Source organism: Lepidochelys kempii, chromosome 24, assembly GCF_965140285.1.
Source record: "Lepidochelys kempii isolate rLepKem1 chromosome 24, rLepKem1.hap1, whole genome shotgun sequence".
NCBI classification, from domain to species: Eukaryota; Metazoa; Chordata; order Testudines; family Cheloniidae; genus Lepidochelys; species Lepidochelys kempii.
Window position 1 is genome coordinate 3,290,378 of NC_136403.1, and position 19,358 is coordinate 3,309,735.

The window sequence follows — 19,358 nt, forward strand, 5'->3', positions numbered from 1 at the left end:
CAATAAGGTCCTAATGAAAGTCTGGCTTCCTCTAAGATAGCAGTTCCCAAGCTTTCGGAAGTTCAGCCACCTGAAACCAGTCACATCCCCCTTCAACTCCACTGGGTGTCGTGAAAGGCTGATGGACAGGGCAGGTCAAAAATTTTCCATCCATAGGGTTTTTTGACAGAAAAATTAAGGTTCTCAGCTAAACAAAAATTTTTCATGAAAAGCATCTGCTTTTGACAGAAAATTTCAATATTTTGTCACAATATTGAAAAAAATATTTAAGCCAAAAGTTGAAAGATGTCCATTTAAAATGGCCTCATGGAAGTTGTAGTTCCAGATGATTTATGCTCCCATTCTTCTTTATGGGCTGAACTCTCTGGCTGGACTGCATCTCCCATGATGCACCATGCCCAGGGATTCCTATGCTATACCAGGTTTCAGAGTAACAGCCGTGTTAGTCTGTATTCGCAAAAAGAAAAGGAGGACTTGTGGCACCTTAGAGACTAACCAATTTATTAGAGCATGAGCTTTCGTGAGCTACAGCTCACTTCCTCAGATGCATATCGTGGAAACTGCAGCAGGCAGAAAACCTGGATTTGTGCTGGAAATCACTTTAGATAAGCTATTACCAGCAGGACAGTGGGGTGGGAATAGGTATTGTTTCATATTCTCTGTGTATATATAAAGCCTGCTGCAGTTTCCACGATATGCATCTGAGGAAGTGAGCTGTAGCTCACGAAAGCTCATGCTCTAATAAATTGGTTAGTCTCTAAGGTGCCACAAGTCCTCCTTTTCTCTATGCTATACCAGCTCTCCTCATGAAGAAGGGAGAGAGCCATGCATCATGGGACACGTAGTTCAACCAGGCGTCTGGCCTATAGAGGACAATGGGCGCATGAGGTGCCCAAAGTATAGCTTCTAGGAGGATCAGCCATTGCCTGGCACTTTGTGCAGACATTTGCACCTACGCAAAGTGGGTGTGAAACACTGTTGTTCTGATTTGCACTCACGTTGCACTAACATAAGTGCCTGCACAAAGTGAAGCACAAGGGTAAATTACTTGCACCATGCCTTTCTATTTATCTAAGATGTATGTGAGATACCTAGCATGTTATATCTAAGCTAGGATCCCTCACTGCCCCTTGAAGTCATGAGAGGAGATCATATCAGAAGAGTATATTATGAATATCGGAGTCACACGATCAAGTGGTTACATTTTTTTAAAAACCTTCCTTCCTGCCTCTTAACTCTGTATGTTTCTGTTCTCTTTAAAACTAAAATAACTACTAGGTGGAGCTCCCTTGAGACTGAATGCATGGCTAGTCTCTTCCCCATGCTAGACTGCTCAATACAGGTGAAATTCACTCATGTGCAGAGACGCATGCAGGCGTTTCCAGACTGGGTCAGACCCAGGGTCTATTAGCCCACGCTCCCGTATCTGCCAGCGGCCAAGCACCAGCTGCTGAAGGCCAGGTCTGCACTAGAATCTTTTGCTGGAGTAGTCAAGTGGTTGGGGTGAGATTTTTAATGACGTTTTAATACCAGCAAAAGCCCTAGCGTAGGCACAATTGCACCAGAAAAGAAGCGCTTTTGTGGGTATGGCTTATTTCCTTTGGGGAGCCAGTATATGCCACACCAGCAAAAGCAACTTTTGCCGCATAAACTGCATCTGCACTAGGAAGGTTTGTCAGGATAGCTATAGAACTGCAAAGCTTTTCCAGTGTAGGCCTGGCCTCAATCTCTCCGTGCCTGCGGTCCCCATGAGTAAAAAAACAGCACTTCCCTACATCACAGGGGTGCTGCGAGGATGACTGTATTAAAAATTGTGAGATGCCCCGTTGCTGCAGTGATGGGCACCAGGTAAGTACCTTAGAACTCTGGATGTTCTCATTATCTGGTGTATGTGTCCAACCCTGCTTTGAATGCTGCTAAATGTTTGGCCTCAATGACTCCTTGTGGCAATGAGTTCCACAGGCTAATGAAGGCGGTGCAAAGACTGCGTGCTGGCCCTTTGCATAGGGATAAAGTTCACCCTAAAGACTCATCTAAACACAAATGTCATACGGCTTTAACTATATTGGCGTAAAGCACTACAAATCCCGCCCCCGCCCCCCGCCCTTGAGTGGACGGAGTTAGGCCAGTAGGAAAGGTGTTTAGTCTCGTGTGGGAAGGGGAATAAGCTATACTAAGATGCCTTTAGACCAGTATCACTAGGGTTGTGCTGGTGTGAATGACTAGAGCCCTCGCGGGCCGTGTCACACTGGTACAAAGCTGCGCACTGACCAGGACAGCGGCTTGGTGTCCGATCAATGCACAGCAGCTCACCTCAACCTAACGCTGGAAGTGGCTACGCTTCAGTTTGGCTCCCGCTAATTTACCTGTCCTGCTGCGCCCAGTTAACTCCAGCTCCCCGAGCGGCGTAGCGTCACGGGAGGTGTAATTCGGCGGACGCGGTGTCAGGGTAGACACTCCATGGCTTACATCGACTGTTACTGGCTTTCACGAGCCGTCCCACAATGCCCCACGCTGACAGTACACTCAGTACCAGCAAGGTGTAGCCACGCACAAGCTTGTGCCGGCGGCTGTGTGCCCACAGAAGTTAGGTTTACAGTGTGGACTTGGCCTAAGACCATAACAAGTTCCCAATGCCATGAAATCCTACCTTTGTGTCGTAGCCGGTATGTGACCCCTGCACAGAGGACCAGAACCCCCACAATGGCTATTGGCACGATGAATTCCAAGAGCTCATTCCTGAGCGAGCCTGGAAAGTAATTTACAAAGAAAAGAAGATGCTCAATAACTGGTCCCTGAATTTGGTGCACTGTTCTAAGGGGGTGGGGGTGATCGTTAAACAGGAGCAAGGGCTCATGCGGCTTTCAGATCACATTGCCGCTTCATTTATCTCTTTAATCGCGGTTTATTATTTTTGTGTACAACAGACAGAAAACACAGGAAGTGCAGAATCAGCAGAAGGTACGGAAGGTCCCAATCCGGGCTTCACTTTAAATGTGTAAATAGCCCCATTGGGACTCTCTCTGGCAGAGTAAAGGGGACATAAAAGCGGGAGTCAATTACAACCCTTTTACACATGTGTAGGCTTCAGTGTAGCTGAGCGTCAGATCCATTGTCTATATAGTAGAGCTACTCATGTGCTTAAAGTTAAGCACGCTTGTGTTTTGCTAGACCAGGGAAAAGTTTTCAAAAGCACTTAAATGATTTAGGAGCCCAAGCACCCAGATTCTCAAAGGTATTCAAGCTCCTTACTCCCATTGGTTTCAAAGGAAGTTAGGAACCTAAATACCTTTGAGGGTCTGGGCTTTAAAAGTCTAAATCTAATTGAAATTCAAAAGTCACTAGGGGCTGGATTTTTAAAGGTACTTATGCACCCAATGCCCATTGAAACCAATGAGAGTTGGGCACCTAAATACCTTTAAACATCCAACCCTAAGTCTCTTGCTGTCCCTCAGCCTCACTGGTGAGCTGGCAGCGTAAGGGTTAATTAGCGACCCGAGCTGCGATGGTGAAGCAGGACCAGAGCTACTTAACTGGAGCTGGGACCTCAGTGGAGGAAGGAGGATGCTGGAGGGGGAACAAGGCGAGTTCTCCTCTGGGAGGAGCTGCCGGAGGCCAGGCTGAGGTACCCCAGGGTGTAGCGTAGGGGAGGGAGAAGTGGGGAATTGTGCTGGGGAAGAAGCCATTCAGGAGGACCTCGGCCGGGGCCAAGAAGCCAAGGAGTCCAGTCGAGCCCCAGAGGGGCAGAACAGAGAGGGGGGACGTTGTTTGTTCGTGCACTTTAAGTTGGAGCTTTAGTAACCCCGGGAGGGGCGCGAACTGTCACGTGACTTGGCAGAAGGGCTGGGCCCTTGACGACCCTAGAGGGGAAGTCAAAAGAAGACACCGGCTGGAACTGGCCATCGCAGGGCCAAGGCAGTGGGAGGAGGACGGGAGAGGTGAAGTCCCCTGTAACCCTGTGTCCAGGCATGAGGGGGCACCCTAAAGGTGAGAGCACCCGCTTACAAGCGCTCTTAAAATGTGGTCCTAGGGGCCGAATTCTTACGCTTCCCAATCACGTGCCAAATGCCTGGAGCTGCTCCACCCATCCCTGCTTCGCTCTGGTTTTACAGCGGCCTGACTCCATTCACACAGCTGGCTTGCCAAGCTCCCGCGGGCGGTGAGACCACTGCGGCGGGGTGACGCCACGGAGGATGGACTACACCCAATGCTGATCTCTCATTATCAATAGCTATCGTTGGTACTGGGGGGTGTCTAGGAGCCCCCGTCGTGGACCAGGCCCCCATGGCACTAGGTGCTGTACAAACACAGAGCAAAGGGACGGCCCCGCCCCCAAAGAGCTTCCAATCTATGTAGAACACAAGAGACAACAGGCCAAAGAGGGGAGCACAAGGAACCAAGGAGACAATGGGAGTCCTAGTGTCAAACAACCGTGGATCTGATTCCCACTCGCTCCAAGGTCCCTTTACCATGAGGCGTAAAGAGGCCTAGGGGTGAATGAAAATCAGGCACAGACTCCTTGTTGTCCTTTTTTATGTCTATACTGGTTCTGCTCCTTAGGAGTTGGCTCCCAGCCCTGATGCTCTAGTTACTTTTGCAGTAGGACTATCATATGGTCCATGTTTGTAAAGGGCCTGGTCCAGCTAATTAAGGGGGTGGGTTTCCCCCCACCAACACAGGCTAGCAAGGGGCAGGGTGGAAATCTGAGGCTTGTGGCCTCTGACAATGTTCATTCAAAGGAATGGAGACTTAAAAGAAAAATGTCCCAGGTTGAGGTTTAAATATCTCATTAAAACACCCCATAAAAGTTCCCCGCGTCATAAAGGAGGTGTCAGAAAAACCCCAATGAGAGAGTGAGAGAGTTCTATCCCCCAGAGGCTATTCGAGAGGAAGTTCCCACAGAGGGTTTTAATGTTACAATCTAGGTGCGATTTATGTCCAACCTTGGGCTTTCCTGTACTGTAGCCGAGGCTGCTGCATGATTAGCTCTGAAAACCAAGCGACCATGAAACCAGAGGCGGTATTTTTATTTACATTAAAGCTCCCGCAGGGCAAAGAGGTCTTTAAAGTGGATGCAAATTACAGTCAGGGCCCTCATTAAGGCTGCTTTATGCAGCCAGAGTGGTGTAAAAGACCCTGGTGTAAATCAGCCCTCAATGTCCTCAGCCCCACAAGGAAACTGACCAGTCCCGGTGTCTGTCTAGATGTAAATAGTGAGTAGATAAGGTGCCAGCAGATGGAGCTCAAGAATATGAGATGTAGTTTGGGGGTTTGTAGGACCACTACAAATGGCTCCTTACCCAGACCTCTGAATGCCCGGAGCCCGCATCTGGCTGCTGAAATGGGCCCTTTGAGCTAGTCCTGCTTTACATGGGCATATGCAAGAGGAGAATCAGGCCCGTTGATTTCAAAGGAGCTGTGCTGATATGCACCAGCTGAGGATCTGGCCCACTTCGGCACCAATACTTCCACAGGGCCAGTCTCAATGCCCGCGTCATGGGCGGTGCCCGTGAGTTTGAGCCAGGTTGGCAGGGCCCAGGGCTCAGTTCTGAGCTCAGAGACATGGGCCCTGAGGGTAGAGGTGGATCCAGAGCCTGCCCGGGAGACCCACTGCAAGGTAAGGATGTTGGGCCAAGGCCTGGCGCAGCTGATTTACGCCAGCTGGGGATCTGGCCCATAGATCATAGCCCGGTGGGCCCAGCCACTGCGCAGTAGGAGGGGATTTGCCCCTCTCTCCTCCAGCACCACTTACCGCCTGGCTTGTTGCTGCACTCCACGGGGAAGCTGAGCCTGGTGGCTTGCTGGCTGACTCTGTTCCTGGCGGTGCAGGTGCAAGAGACGCTGCCCTCCCCCGGGGTGAAGGAGAGGTGCAGGAAGCTGTCATTGTATGGATGCAGCTGGGAGGCGTTGCCCTCGCTGCAGTTCCAGCTGTAGGTCACGTTGTCCCCGCTCGTCACCAGGCAGCTCAGGTTCATGGCGCAGCTCTCGTTCCCCAGGGTCTTGCTGACCATCTGGAGGTTGGGGATGGACACCTGCTCTGTAGGGAGTGACAGGGCGGGGAGACAAACTGATTATCTGGGGAAGGATGGAACGGACAGCCCTGAGTGAAAGGCTGCCGGCCTGATCTGGCTCCCAGTCCTGCTCTGGGTCATCCCATCTCCAGGGCATTTAGATGCCGGCAACATGGGCGCCATTGGACTGAGCAGCAAGGTCTAGCTGCTAAGGCCTCCCCTGGCTGCCAAGTTCAATGCAGCTCCATGAGTCGTGTTTTATGCAAATTATGTCATGAAATCATTTGCATATTTGTGAATAATTTGCATACACCCATGAATGTCAGATTATCTGCTCCACGCAAGGCTTGCACAAAACGTGGGCCCTCTCGCTAGGGTGTCTGGGTGCTGGGGTGTCCGTAGCAGGTGGGGAGGAGGGTGTCTGGGTGTGCTGGGTAGGTGGGTGGGTGCCAAAGGGTGTGTGGGCCGTTGGGTGCTGGAGGGTGTTTGAACCATGCTGAGGCTGATGGAGGGGGGAGTACCAGGGTCTCTCCAGCACCCCTTGCAGGGAGAGGCTGGGACTGGAATAGGTAGCAGCTCTTCCCACAGCCAGCACTCTTGCCCCACTCCCTCCAGGACCCCCAGCTACCTGAGGCTGGAATAACTGAAAGCATGCCCCATTTTCATCAGGCCAATAGCCTTTTCTCCTAGGAACTGACCAGCCACAGAGCTAGACCAGCGATCGGACCCAGGGTAGGTCCCCAAACCCGCATACGAATACTGTGCTCATTACCATACACTTCCAACTGGAACTGCAAAGACTGTTCCTCAAAGCGTTTGTTCACCGTGTATTCATAGTGCCCTGCATCCTCTCTCCTGGTCTCCAGTATTTCCAAGGAGAAGTTCTCTGGATGAAACTTGATCCGCTCTTTATCTGCCATTAAATTGGTATGATTTCCAGAATACTCGACGATAAATGTCTTTGTGTCTTTAGCCGACGCACCTACTTTCCATAGAGCTTTGCCAAATTGCAGAGTAAAATTCTGAAGTTCGGGCGTTATGCTCAACAGCGTTGAGCCCCCCAGGCTTCCGTAGACTGTTTTTTCCGACCCAGAGCTCATGCCTGCAAGGAGCAACGAAACAGAGTTAGCACAGACATGAGTTGGTGTTTTACAGACGGCAACATACACAGTGTCGTCCACCCCAAGAGTTCAAAAATCACGAGTCAGACCTCAAAAACATCATGAGATGTTTAAAAAGTTATACATTCTGGAGCTCTTTTATTTGCCATCTGCTTGCTGCGCCTTTAGGGTTACAGTCAGGCTTCCTTTGTAGCTTTGCTCCGCAAACAGGAGTGCTAGAAACTTACTTTCATTATTATTTCTAGTGAAAGCGGAGATACTCACCTAATCATGTGCCTCCAGGACATGGGGTTTGAAGAAACCTCCCTCCCCTCCACCAAAAAGCAGACTCGTGATAAAATTACAAGAGTTGGCAACAAGCCAGCAAAAGTTTGGTGGCCAAGGTCCACCAACTAGCAAACCCTGTTCCATTACTAAGAGTGTGCTTGTGTCTTGGGTTGCACTGCTGCTCCATAAGAACGGCCCCACTGGGTCAGACCAAAGGTCCATCCAGCCCAGCATCCTGTCTTCCAACAGTGGCCAGTGCCAGGTGCTTCAGAGGGAATGAACAGAACAGGGAATCATCAAGTGATCTAGCCCCTGTTGTCCATTCCCAGCTTTTGGCAAACAGAGGCTGGGCACACCACCCCTGCCCATCCTGGCTAATAGCCATTGATGGACCTATCCTCCAGGAACTTATCTAGTTCTTTTTGAACCCTGCTATAGTCTTGGCCCTCACAACATCTTCTGGCAAGGAGTTCCACAGGTTGACTGTGCACAAGGGGGAGTAAGACAAGTGGGCAGGGAGGAGCGCAGTCTTGGCTCTGCCCCCCGCACACCATCCAGCGCTGCTGCACAGTTAGTGAGGGCCAGAGGCTGTTGATGGTGCTGCTGGTGGAAGGAGGAAGCAGGGTTTCAATTGTGCCTCTCTGAATTTCTCCCTCCCCTGCTCTGTTCCCGAGAAGGAACCATTGTCTACAAGTGGCAATGAAAGGCTCTGGCGGAGGGAAGGCAGGGGGACACTAGGCGGTGAAAAAATCACAGCGTAGACAAGGGAGGCCCAGCTTGGGTATGTAGAGAGAACGTAGGGTACATACCTTAGGGTTCAGGCATGTCTTTATTCTACTTGCCTAAGCATTGCCTCACTGACTGTACAGCTGTTTATACCCAGGCTAGAAGGCGCACGGTGTATGGACTCCACATGCCACTGAAAGGCGCGTGCAGTGTAGACGGACCTTTCGATTTGTAGTAACGAGAACGCTTGGCGGTCCAAAGCTGGGAACACCCCAATATCCGCCAGGGCCAAGAACACACCAGCCCGTTCGGGCAAGAAACAGAAAACGTTTTCAATGGATGTTCCGTCTCTATCTGAGTAGGTTAAAAACAGGAAGAATTGCACCTCGTGTCTTTCTAAGAAGTCTGCACCTGCTGTCACTCGGCTGTTCTCCATTGAAGTCAATAGCAGCCAGACCTCCAGCCCGTGCTGTTTGGCCAGCGTTCCACTGATGTCAATGGCTCAGAGACCAGCTACTGTAAGTTGATGTAGCGCTGTGACACCAGCTGAGGATCTGGCCCGTTGTCGTGCTGAAATTAGTGGCAATGTTTGCACGGCAAGGTCAGGGTGGCAGGGGCTGGCCCGGTTGGTCGACGCCTGGGCTGGTTCGCGTCCCAAGAACCCCCGCTCCCTTCGCGAGCTGACAGGAAATGAGTTGTGTTCCCTTGAAAAATCGACACAAGTGAAAAAGTTTTCATTTTCAGCAACGGTTTTCTTCAAGTGCTTTTAGGTTGTCAGAAAAAATGGCAGCTCTATGATAATCTCCCTGCTGCTTTCATCATTCCCCTGCTTAGCTGAGGGGCCAGTTGCTAATCACACCAAGGCCTTGTCTACACTCACAGCTTGTACCACTTTAACGATGCCAGGCTAGTTAAAGTGATACAGTCCCCCCCAGTGTGAATGCAGTTAGACAGGTAGAAAGGTGCTTTATATTGGGCTAGTTATTCCTCCAGAGAAGGGGAATAAGTTATACTGGTCTAAGGATTGTACTGGTCTAATTACCCCAGGTGGCACTGGTCTGACTACACTGGTAGAATTCAAACTCACAGCCCTAAATGAAAGAGCTAAACCGGTATAAAAACCGTGTTCAGAGTCGGACGAAGGCTCCGTTGCAAAGCCAGAGCAGAACGTGCAAAGAGACCCTGACTCAGTAAAGCATCAAAGCATCTGCATTGATGAGCGGCGCTTGCCCTGTTTTGAAGGCATCCGGAGCTGACGTTCAAAACCCCCAGGACTCTGAGGAGGCCTTTAAGTGCAGGACAAAGGGGAAAGCCTTTGCTTGACTCAGAGCAGTTCTGAGACAGACTCCATGCTGGAGGTGACAGTCCCTGGCAACATGAGGCTTAGTTAGATTACTGTGCTCTTTTCTGGGAACTGTGGGCTCAGGAAGGAGATGAGAAATCCGAATAAGTTCAGAGGGAAAAAAATGACTGTTGCAAGGGTTAGCTATAAATAACTGATAAAAGGTTAATAAATGAGGAATCCGTTGTTTTAATAAATGACCTATTGGAACGGATGATTACACAGCCCAGCCTGCTAGACTACCTTCAGCAGATGTGCTTAGGACCATGTAGAGCAATGGTTTTCAACCTTCTTTTCATTTGTGAACCTCTAAAACATTTCAAATGGAGGTGCGGATCCCATTGGAAATCTTAGACATAGTCTGCAGACCCCCAGGGGTCCGCAGACCACAGCTTGAAAACCACTCATCTATAGCACGTGTCTGTAACATGCTTGCATCATCAATTTGTTCATTCACCCTAAATGGAACCTTAATGTTGTTGGGGACACTGGGGCATGGCCACTAGGTAACTCGAGGGGATGGAAGACCACGAGTGTCGATGAAGCCCCCTCGCACTAGGCCCCGGTGTCCTTGCCCCCCCCCCCCCGCCTGGAGGCACTCGCAGCAGCTCTGCGTGCTAGGCCCAAGTGTCCTTGGCCCCCCCGCCTGGAGGCACTCGCAGCAGTTATGTTGAGAATCTGCTTGCGCACCATGTTGTTACTTTAACAAACCAGACTGATTGCTGGGTATGTGCTCCAACTCCACTGTCCCCCAAAACGGGAATGCCCCTTGACATGCTGCCCTTGACCCTAGCAGAATTAGCCGCCACCAAAGAGCAGGAAAGAACGGACTCACCGTTCTGGAACAAGACCTCTTTACAGCAAGCCACCTATCAGGACCAGGAGTATTCGGTTGCAGTACTCACTGAGGGAGTGTTATGTTTTACCCGAAACCAATCTGATCCCTATGGGCATCCTGTGGGAAAGAGCTCCTGTGTTATTACACAGTGGGCTGATGGGTATTGGATAAAGACCAACAGGGGAGGCCAGCAGTGTGGGTGTAATGGTTCCTCCCCTTTTAGGGAAACTACAAATAATCTTACCACAAAAAAGGGGTTTGGAAATGTAACTTGCCGTCCAGTTAATATCTCCAATGTAGCAAGCCAATGGTGGGTTTGTAGTGGTTCCTATGGTGAGTGTAATTTGAACGGCACAATTAGAAATGCCCCCACTTGTACCCAATCAGGAGGATGGGATGCCCCCCTAGGGGCATATGAACTGTTTGGAAAAGCAGCCTTAAATATCCCAGGAATCCCCTTAAGAAATAGTCCTTACTGGGCCCTACAGGGTCACTATTTTGTATGTGGCCGAAAGGCTTACAAGGTGCTGCCAGCCAACTGGACAGGTAGCTGTTATATAGCTCATGGAGTTCCTCATCTTTCCATAACTGCCACACTGCCCAAAGGAAAGATTAGAAATGCCCGAGACACCTCTGTTGAGTCACGAGAAAAGACCCTGCGGCGACTGACTACGGCATTGGAGGGCAATATGAAGAATCCCCTCACAACCGAGAAGCTGGTAGGGTGCTCTGTACTGGGAATAGCACCACTGTTTACCGGGCCAGCCCTGGCATGCATAGGCCGCTATACTGTAAGGCTGCAGATGGTACTTGAGAAGGTGGCCTTAGAGTTAGAGGACTCGGTTAGTGATTTAGGGTCAGCAGTAAAAACATTAAATAAAGAGGTACAGCAGCTCAGGACATTTTCCCTCCAAAACAGGCTGGCTTTGGACTATCTCTTGGCATCCCAAGGAGGGGTTTGTGCCCTCATCGGGCCCCGATGTTGTGTATATGTAAATGATAGCAGTTATGAGATCTATGAAAAGGTGGTACAGGCTGAGGCCCATGCCCGAGCCGGAGCACAGGTTGCCTGTACTGCCCCAGAGAACGATTGGTTGCAAACCTTGTTTTCAGGCTGGGGTTTGTCATCTTGGCTTGGTGGTTTATTTAGCCTGCTATTGAAATTTCTCTTTCCTGTATTGCTTGTATTACTGGTATTATGCTGTGCAGTATCATGTGTCAGGGCCCTTTTGCAAAAGTTAATAAGTCATTCTCTTCAGGGCTATCACAAAGTGCTTATGCAAAGTCATATTGTAAAGAAATAAGTAGCCCAAGTGAGAAAACTCAGAGCCAAGGCTGTTGAGTGTTCTCAAAGGGGGGAGTTGTTGGGAACACTGGGGCATGGCCACTAGGTAACTCGAGGGGATGGAAGACCACGAGTGTCGATGAAGCCCCCTCGCACTAGGCCCCGGTGTCCTTGCCCCCCCCCCTCCTGCCTGCAGGCACTCGCAGCAGCTCTGTGTGCTAGGCCCAAGTGTCCTTGGCCCCCCCGCCTGGAGGCACACACAGCAGTTATGCTGAGAATCTGCAACAGTATGCTGCAGAGTCAGACTGCCTGAAACTAAGCAAGGCCAAACAGGGGAGATATGGAAGAACAATGCTCAATAAAGCAGCTTTATGTATAGTTTAACAAATGATACAGAGAATCAGGGAACTAGCTGGGAACTGGATTGGCTGGCTATATGGATACTTGGAGCAGCTTGCTATTGGATAAGTATGCTGGGAAAAAGGATGTATAAAAGCCTGTGTAACTTCCTGCTCTGTTGTACAGGATTTGAGATTCAAATCTCCCTGTACCTTTTTGAAGCTTCAAATAAACTTTTCTGCTTCTCCACCCCGTTGTGATTATTGGGTGTAGCACACCGGGTAACGAACCAACTCAAGCTGTTGTTCAGCCTCTCGGCACTGGGTGCCGGCAACAATATGAGGGGCTGCAGGCATTCACCACCACAGCAATGCGGGTAAAGAGACAGGTCACTGTCTATAAATATTTGACAGGAGGGGAATTGTTCAGGGTGGAACAATGCCCAGGAGGAATGAGGTGAAATTGTGCAAGGGGAAATTTCGATGGAGTCTCCCAGGGAAATCTCCATTCAGTAAGGTCTGTTAGATTGTGGGGTCACGTAGGAGACCCATCACTTGAATCCCTTAAAACTAGACTGGGCTCAATTCTCAAGAAGGGAGCGCTGCAAAATGTTTGCAATGAAATCTCACAGCGGATGGAATTCAGCAGTGATCAGCCGATGGAACGGAGCCTTTGAGGGAGGAAAAGATGATCTTGTGTTTGAGGCACTAGGTTGCAGACCAAGAAATCCACATGCAATTCCTGCCTCTGCTATACACTCCCTGTATGGCCTTAGGTAAAGCTCTGGTCCTCGGTTTCCCCAGCTAAGATTTTCAAATGCGGCTCGTGATTTTGAGTACCCAACTTTAGAAATAAGGCTGAGATTTCTAACAGGGAGGGCGATTAACCATTGGAGCAAAGTGCCGAGGGAAGTAGTGGTGTCTCCATCTCTTGACGTCTCAGATGAAGACTGGAGGCCTTTCTGGAAGAAATGTGTTAGCCACACACAAGTTACTGGGCTCAATACAGGGGTCAGAGGGTGAAATTGAATGACCTGTGGGATTGGAGGATCTAATGGTCTCTTCTGGCCTTAAAATCCATGAACGTGAGACAGCTCAGAGGGACTGCCTTGTCAGAGAGTGCTGAGCACCTGCCTTCTGAAAGGCAAGTGCCTTTCAAGTGTCTCCAGTTGGGCACCCAAAAGGCCTGTTGCAAATGTTAGACCCCCATGTGTGAGAGGAAGATCATAATACTTCTCCTTCACACTGGGCTACTGTAAGGCTGAACTCTCATTAGGTGCTCAGACAATGGACTGATCCGCGCTATGGAAAAACTGGTTAATAAAAACAATTTTAAGCCTCCCGGTTTTGACGTGTGTGTGTGTGTGTGTATACATAGCACTGGCCATTTCTCCTGGAGATAATTTTGTGAAGGCATCAGCCCTCCTTGGTTGGGGGAAGTCCCTGAGAGCCCTTTTCCACCCCTTACCTAGGGTACAATGAATCACATTCACCCATCCTATTGATTACCAAAGCTTTGTTTTGGTAGGAAACATTAGTCGTGAGGGATGACAGCTCATCGTTGACTGTGTTGCTGTTGTCAGTTGAACTGGAAGCAAAACCAACTCATTTTACCACCTGCTCTTTCCTGTGAATTATTTCCATGAGAGGAGGGGGTTTGCCCCAACGCAGAGAAACAACAAAGTGGGGTTCTGCCCCCCCCAGATAGCAGATCCCCATCCTGCCTAGTTTGCAAACACACAGTTGTTCAGTTTCAGTAAATACCACAAACAAAATAGCTAACCTATCATGTAGCTGTGTGTTCCCAGGATGTGGCAGGAATAGACAAAGATCTTGATTTTCATTTATGCTAATAGCACAGAGTGTAGATGAGAACCAGGCCCTAGAGCGGTGTGTTATGATTAGGATCTTAATAGTGACTGATAGAAAAGCCCTGTTAGATCATCTCGAAAATCCCTCTGCCAGGGCAGAGTTCCCAGCCAGAGCACACATCCAGTATGAAGCAGGCATCTCATCTGAACTCTGACAACAGGCAAAAGCGAGTAAGACAGAATCCAGGTTAAAACCTGGCTAGAGTCCAGGACCAGCAGCATTCCAAGGGAAAAGCTCCCGATGGGATCAGAGATGGGCAGTGAGTCTAAAGCAGGTCTCATGCCGTCTGGGACTTTTTTGGTATGCCCCTGACACAGGAAAACCCAAGGGGAAGTTACAGCCTGTATTCGCCTGGGATGGAGCCAGTTTTGAACCAACCAAACCAATGAGAAATTCCAAACTGAGGCTGTCTCATGGTCTTCTCCTTTTCTTGAACTCATCTCATTTTGCCCCATATTGCAGCCCATTCAGTAGGTGGTGTCTTGCACATTGTTAATGTTCCCTAGTGGTTCGAACAGGAGCGTGGGAGTCTGGACTCCTGGGTTCTAGATCTGGCTCTGAACTAGTGTCTAGGTTACCGGTTAGAGCAGAGGACTGGGAGTCAGGGGTCCTATGTCCATCTCTGCTGCTCCCTGGGTGTGTAATTATGGGCAATCTGTCAGCCTTCCTGGTCCGCCCCTTCTGTGAAATGGGGATAATATACTGGCCGCCCTCCCAAAGAGTTTGAGCGCCTCTGTCATTAATGCCTCGAAAGGGTTTAGAGACCCATGAATGGAAGGGGCTAGGGGTGGGCAAAGCATCCTCACTGAGCCCTGGCTAGGATGGAGGAACAATAACAGAGTTACAGAGAGAGAATCAACTTCAGCTCCGGTCCCCGTTGCTTTGTTTGACGTGAGGCACGTCCTCATTGTCCTGCACGTACTTTGCTTTTTAAACAATCTTCAAATAATAGGAAAGATTTTTTTAATCTTCAGTTTTGACAGTTGTTACGCCGTCCCTGAATAACAGAAAAATCCTAATAGGACCCCAGGAGTCTTGACTCCCATTCCCCCTACTCTAACCACTAGACACACATCCCCCGCAAACTGGGAACAGATTCCAGCAGTGTTGACTTCCAATCTAACCACTAGACACACGCTCCCTTTAGCAAGACACCGTACATGCATCCCTGGACATATAGCAGCCAGTATAGCCACCTCCAGAGCCCTGAAAAGAACAGTCTTCTCTGCATAGAAATCCGAGATCGCAAAGACCTGCAGAATTAGGGTAATTTCATCCGTCCCGCCAGCATCACCCTGGCCAGTGCATGCTGGCTCCCTACAAGCTGTTCTATGGAGGTTTGCAACGCAATCCATTTCTAGACTTTGAGCCATCTAGTTTTAAGTGATGTAAACTTTGGGGCTGACCCCCCATTCAACAGCCTGACAGACAGAGCTCACCGTTTGTAAACTTCACCTGACAGCCAGCCTCAATCTGGTGCTAATTTCACCCCGTTCCTCCTAGGCATTAATTAATTGTTATTATTTAGTGTGGTAGCATCTCAGACCCCCAGTCACAGTCTAGGACCCCCAGCGGCTCAGCTCCCTGTGAATGACAGTAAGTGACAGATTCCCTAAATAGTTCCATTGAAGTCAACGGGACTACTTGTGAAATCAGGCACACACCGTGAGTAAGGGTGGCAGAGACAGGTACCGAAGGATTTGTTAGAAATTATTCACCCAGCTCTAATATACATTGTAAAATGATTCCTTGCTGGATCTCTCTATCTTGGTTCTCAGCTCCCTTCACAGTCCTGTGAGCATCCACAGATTAAAACAATATGAACTATACACCCTTTGCAGAAAGCTGTTCCTCTTTTCAATGCAGATTTGTATTCTGGCTATAAAGCACAGCAGCATCTGCCTCATGCTTGATAAACGCCATTGTCACATGTAGCTCTGAACAGCATATGCCCTCAAATCAATTTGCACCAAGACTTTTAACCATAGGAAAACATACATACCCCCAGCACAGCAAAAAGAAATGATCAGCAAAATGCATTCACTGCAGTCCATCTCTCGACGCATGAAACTTTGCTTGCAGTGGACTTAGTATTTAAAGGTCTGCTGATACAGCATACAGTATGACCAGGTGTATTCAAATAAGACGCAAGCTTCTTGTGGGACCACGCATGTTTCCTGTTTTTGGTCTGCTGTGTCTTTCCTTTTTTCTTTGGGGTGGAAAGTATTCAAAGTATATAGAGTCACACTGCTTAATCCTTTACTGCACAGCTCTCCAGCAGCTCACAGCTAAATAGAATGTGATGTCTGTCGAGATATAGATAGCTAGATAGTTAATACAAAACAAAACAAAAAGCCAATGTTAAGTAACAGCTAAGATTGCTTAAATGAAAAACCCACCCAATTCAGTTCCTGAAAAGCAAAGAAATGACCAGTAGGACTAGGAAGCTCCCTTCTCCAAAAATAACAACTATCTGTCACCTTAAGCATCCCCTACCATGAAGCATGCTGTCAGCTCCTAGACAATAGAAGGACTGCCCCATCTAACGCCCACAAACCATCAACTTCAACTTCGACCTCACACTTTCACAGACACACACCATCCCCTGAACATAAAGAGTGAACCATGTAAACTGCACGTGTCAATAGATCAGCATCTAAACCCCATAAATCAGGCCCCACAAAATCACAAGACTGGCTTATAAAGCCGGAGATTTTTGTAAAAACAAAAATAACCACCATTCAGTTCTTTTTCTTTGCCTTTTGTTTCAGCGCTTCTAGTCACTCGATTCATGTTTTCAAGATTTTCTCTGCAACCACAAGGCTAGAAACTTACCTTTAAAGAAATGAAAACTCAGATTTTCTTGCAAGCTTTTAAAACAAGGAGCCTTAAGGTAAGCCCCAAATAGAGGTCAGAGTTAAGGGTTTACATTAGTCTGGTCAGGACCCACGAGGGCATTGTGCCTTCTTTCTAGGTGGGATGCTGCGGCCTTTCCTCCTCCTATTGCAACACAAGCCAGGATTGAGCACCTCAGCTTTGCTTAAGCCAGTGCAGGACCAACATGTGAAAAGCCAGCCTGCAGGAATTCACTAAGTGGCAGCTGTGTAAAGGACTCACCAGCCTGAGACCATCTGCTGTATGCACTCTATTCTCTGAGCACTACACTAGTTTTACCTGCAAATAGCCTCACAATGCCTGTGGGAAGCAGGGCCCTGCTGTTAGCTTCATTTTACAGGCTGAGAACTGAGGCCCAGTGGGTAAGTGACTTGCCCAAGGTCACGAAGAATGCCTGTAGCAGTGCAGGAATTAAAATGACGTCTTTCACACGCTAGCATAATCTGGGCATATTTTATTTAATCAATTTCCTGCCAGGGCAGGGACCTCAAGCATCAGCAGCTGTCACAGTTCAGGGCAATTGCACCTGTATTCCCCTTCTGTGGGCACCTGGTTCCTCAGCCATTACCGATCTTAAGCGGACGCCCACGTCTCCCTCCTGCCTGACTGCCAGCCTCCTTTCCAGGCTGCATAGTTCCTGTCTACACTGGGTTGCCCAGCAAGCCAGACGGCTTAACCAGGCCAGCTCCTGCACTCTGCTTTCTCCTCAGAGGTTAGGAGCAGATGAATTTCCAGCAGTCACAAGTTACTGCTCAGCTCTTTATAAGAAAGCACCTTTATTTTTAAAGTAAAAGCATTACAGAGAAAACACATCAAACAATAACAGTTCCTCGCTGGTTGCTAAAAGCTTACCCCGCAGTCTCACAGGGCCTCTGTAGGCCAAAGTCTTTCCTACCCTTCCCAGGAAGGATTGGGGACCCCCTTGGACAGAAGATCCTCTCGGTATGCTGGATCCGAAAGCAGGCCCTGAGTCACTTTAAACTCAGGCTCTTTATCCAAAAGTCCTTCCTTTGCCCACTGGTCTCTGGAGAAACCAATTTGAACCAGAATATGCACCCGCTCCTGATGATGGGACCTCCCTGGAGGTGTTACAACCTGAGTGAATTTGCCTCATCACCCCTGCCCACACACACACACACACCCTCCACACATACACACTGTTCTTTGAGCCTGGAGGGTTGTGGTCCCTCTCCCCTGCTATGGGATTACAGACAACCCCTGGCCCACACTGATACATTAATTTAACGCAGTAAGATCCCCCAAAGATATTGCAGGAAATCACCATCTCTGGCACAGGGGCACTGTTTGCCGCCTTTGGCAACCAATGGGTTCGTCTTTTGATGACTGAAATGCTTTAGTCCAGCATCACTGGGCTGTATATAGGTGTGATTGGGTATCATGTAATGGCCCGTGATATACACAAAATCAGGAGAGATGAGCTAATGCTTCCTTCTGGCCTTAACGTGTATGAAACCCCAGGCTAATGCCCTAACCCCTGGGCACTCCGAAGATTCTGCCCTTTCCCTGGTCACCTGTTGGGAGGAAGCTCCAGGGTACTGCCTGTTCTTGTTGAATTTGCGATATTGTGGTAATTGTGAGTCCCGCAATATTCGGCTTCCGCTGCAATTTTGTCAGCTGGGCAGCTGAGAGCGGGAGCCCCGGCCACCAGCCACCCAGACTCCCACTGTCAGCCCCGCGTGTTAATGGCTGTAATCTAGTTGCAGCAAAATGTCTGATTATCAAAAAAATGAGCAGGCATAAGGTAATACTTGAGTGTTTATATTGTTTCAGCAAATATTTCTTAAACATATAGGTCTTCTCCAGCTTTTCCAAATGACTGCAATGAATAAAGGGCCGTTATTCCTTTTCCACGTCTTGTCCACAATTCAGCTGCAATGATTTGGCAATCGTCCTGCAATTCAACTGGGGCCTTAATTATACTTATACAGTGCCTAGGTACCCCACTAAAGGACCAGGACCCATAGCACCGGGTACGATACAAACACAGAACAGGGCTGTTGTATTGATTTAGATGGACCAAATGGGCCCAAAGTGTCAAAGGTGTTAACGACAGGTTTCAGAGTAACAGCCGTGTTAGTCTGTATTCGCAAAAAGAAAAGGAGGACTTGTGGCACCTTAGAGACTAACCAATTTATTAGCGCATAAGCTTTCGTGAGCTACAGCTCACTTCCTCAGATGCATATCGTGGAAACTGCAGCAGGCTTTATATATACACAGAGAATATGAAACAATACCTATTCCCACCCCACTGTCCTGCTGGTAATAGCTTATCTAAAGTGATTTCCAGCACAAATCCAGGTTTTCTCACCCTCCACCCCCCCACACAAATTCACTCTGGGCTATCACCAGCAGGAGAGTGAATTTGTGTGGGGGGGTGGAGGGTGAGAAAACCTGGATTTGTGCTGGAAATCACTTTAGATAAGCTATTACCAGCAGGACAGTGGGGTGGGAGGAGGTATTGTTTCATATTCTCTGTGTATATATAAAGCCTGCTGCAGTTTCCACGATATGCATCTGAGGAAGTGAGCTGTAGCTCACGAAAGCTTATGCTCTAATAAATTGGTTAGTCTCTAAGGTGCCACAAGTCCTCCTTTTTTTTAAAGGTGTTAACATGACCCTGCAACTGTACAACGTTAAACAAG

At 48.8% G+C, this 19,358-nt stretch overlaps 1 protein-coding gene across 1 annotated transcript in view; it reads right to left on the bottom strand.

Annotated features, from left to right (window-relative positions):
- LOC140902846 (T-lymphocyte surface antigen Ly-9) overlaps positions 1 to 15,941 on the bottom strand; it is a 71,633-nt gene extending 55,692 nt beyond the window's left edge. Inside the window, exons 1-4 of the mRNA XM_073323414.2 lie at positions 15,803 to 15,941; positions 6,784 to 7,113; positions 5,753 to 6,037; positions 2,651 to 2,749 (exon numbers count right to left, since the gene is read on the bottom strand). Coding sequence (XP_073179515.1) covers positions 2,651 to 2,749; positions 5,753 to 6,037; positions 6,784 to 7,113; positions 15,803 to 15,866 — 778 coding nt within the window. The 5' untranslated portion in view covers positions 15,867 to 15,941. The remainder of the gene's footprint in view (positions 1 to 2,650; positions 2,750 to 5,752; positions 6,038 to 6,783; positions 7,114 to 15,802) is intronic.
- Positions 15,942 to 19,358: the final 3,417 nt, after the last annotated feature.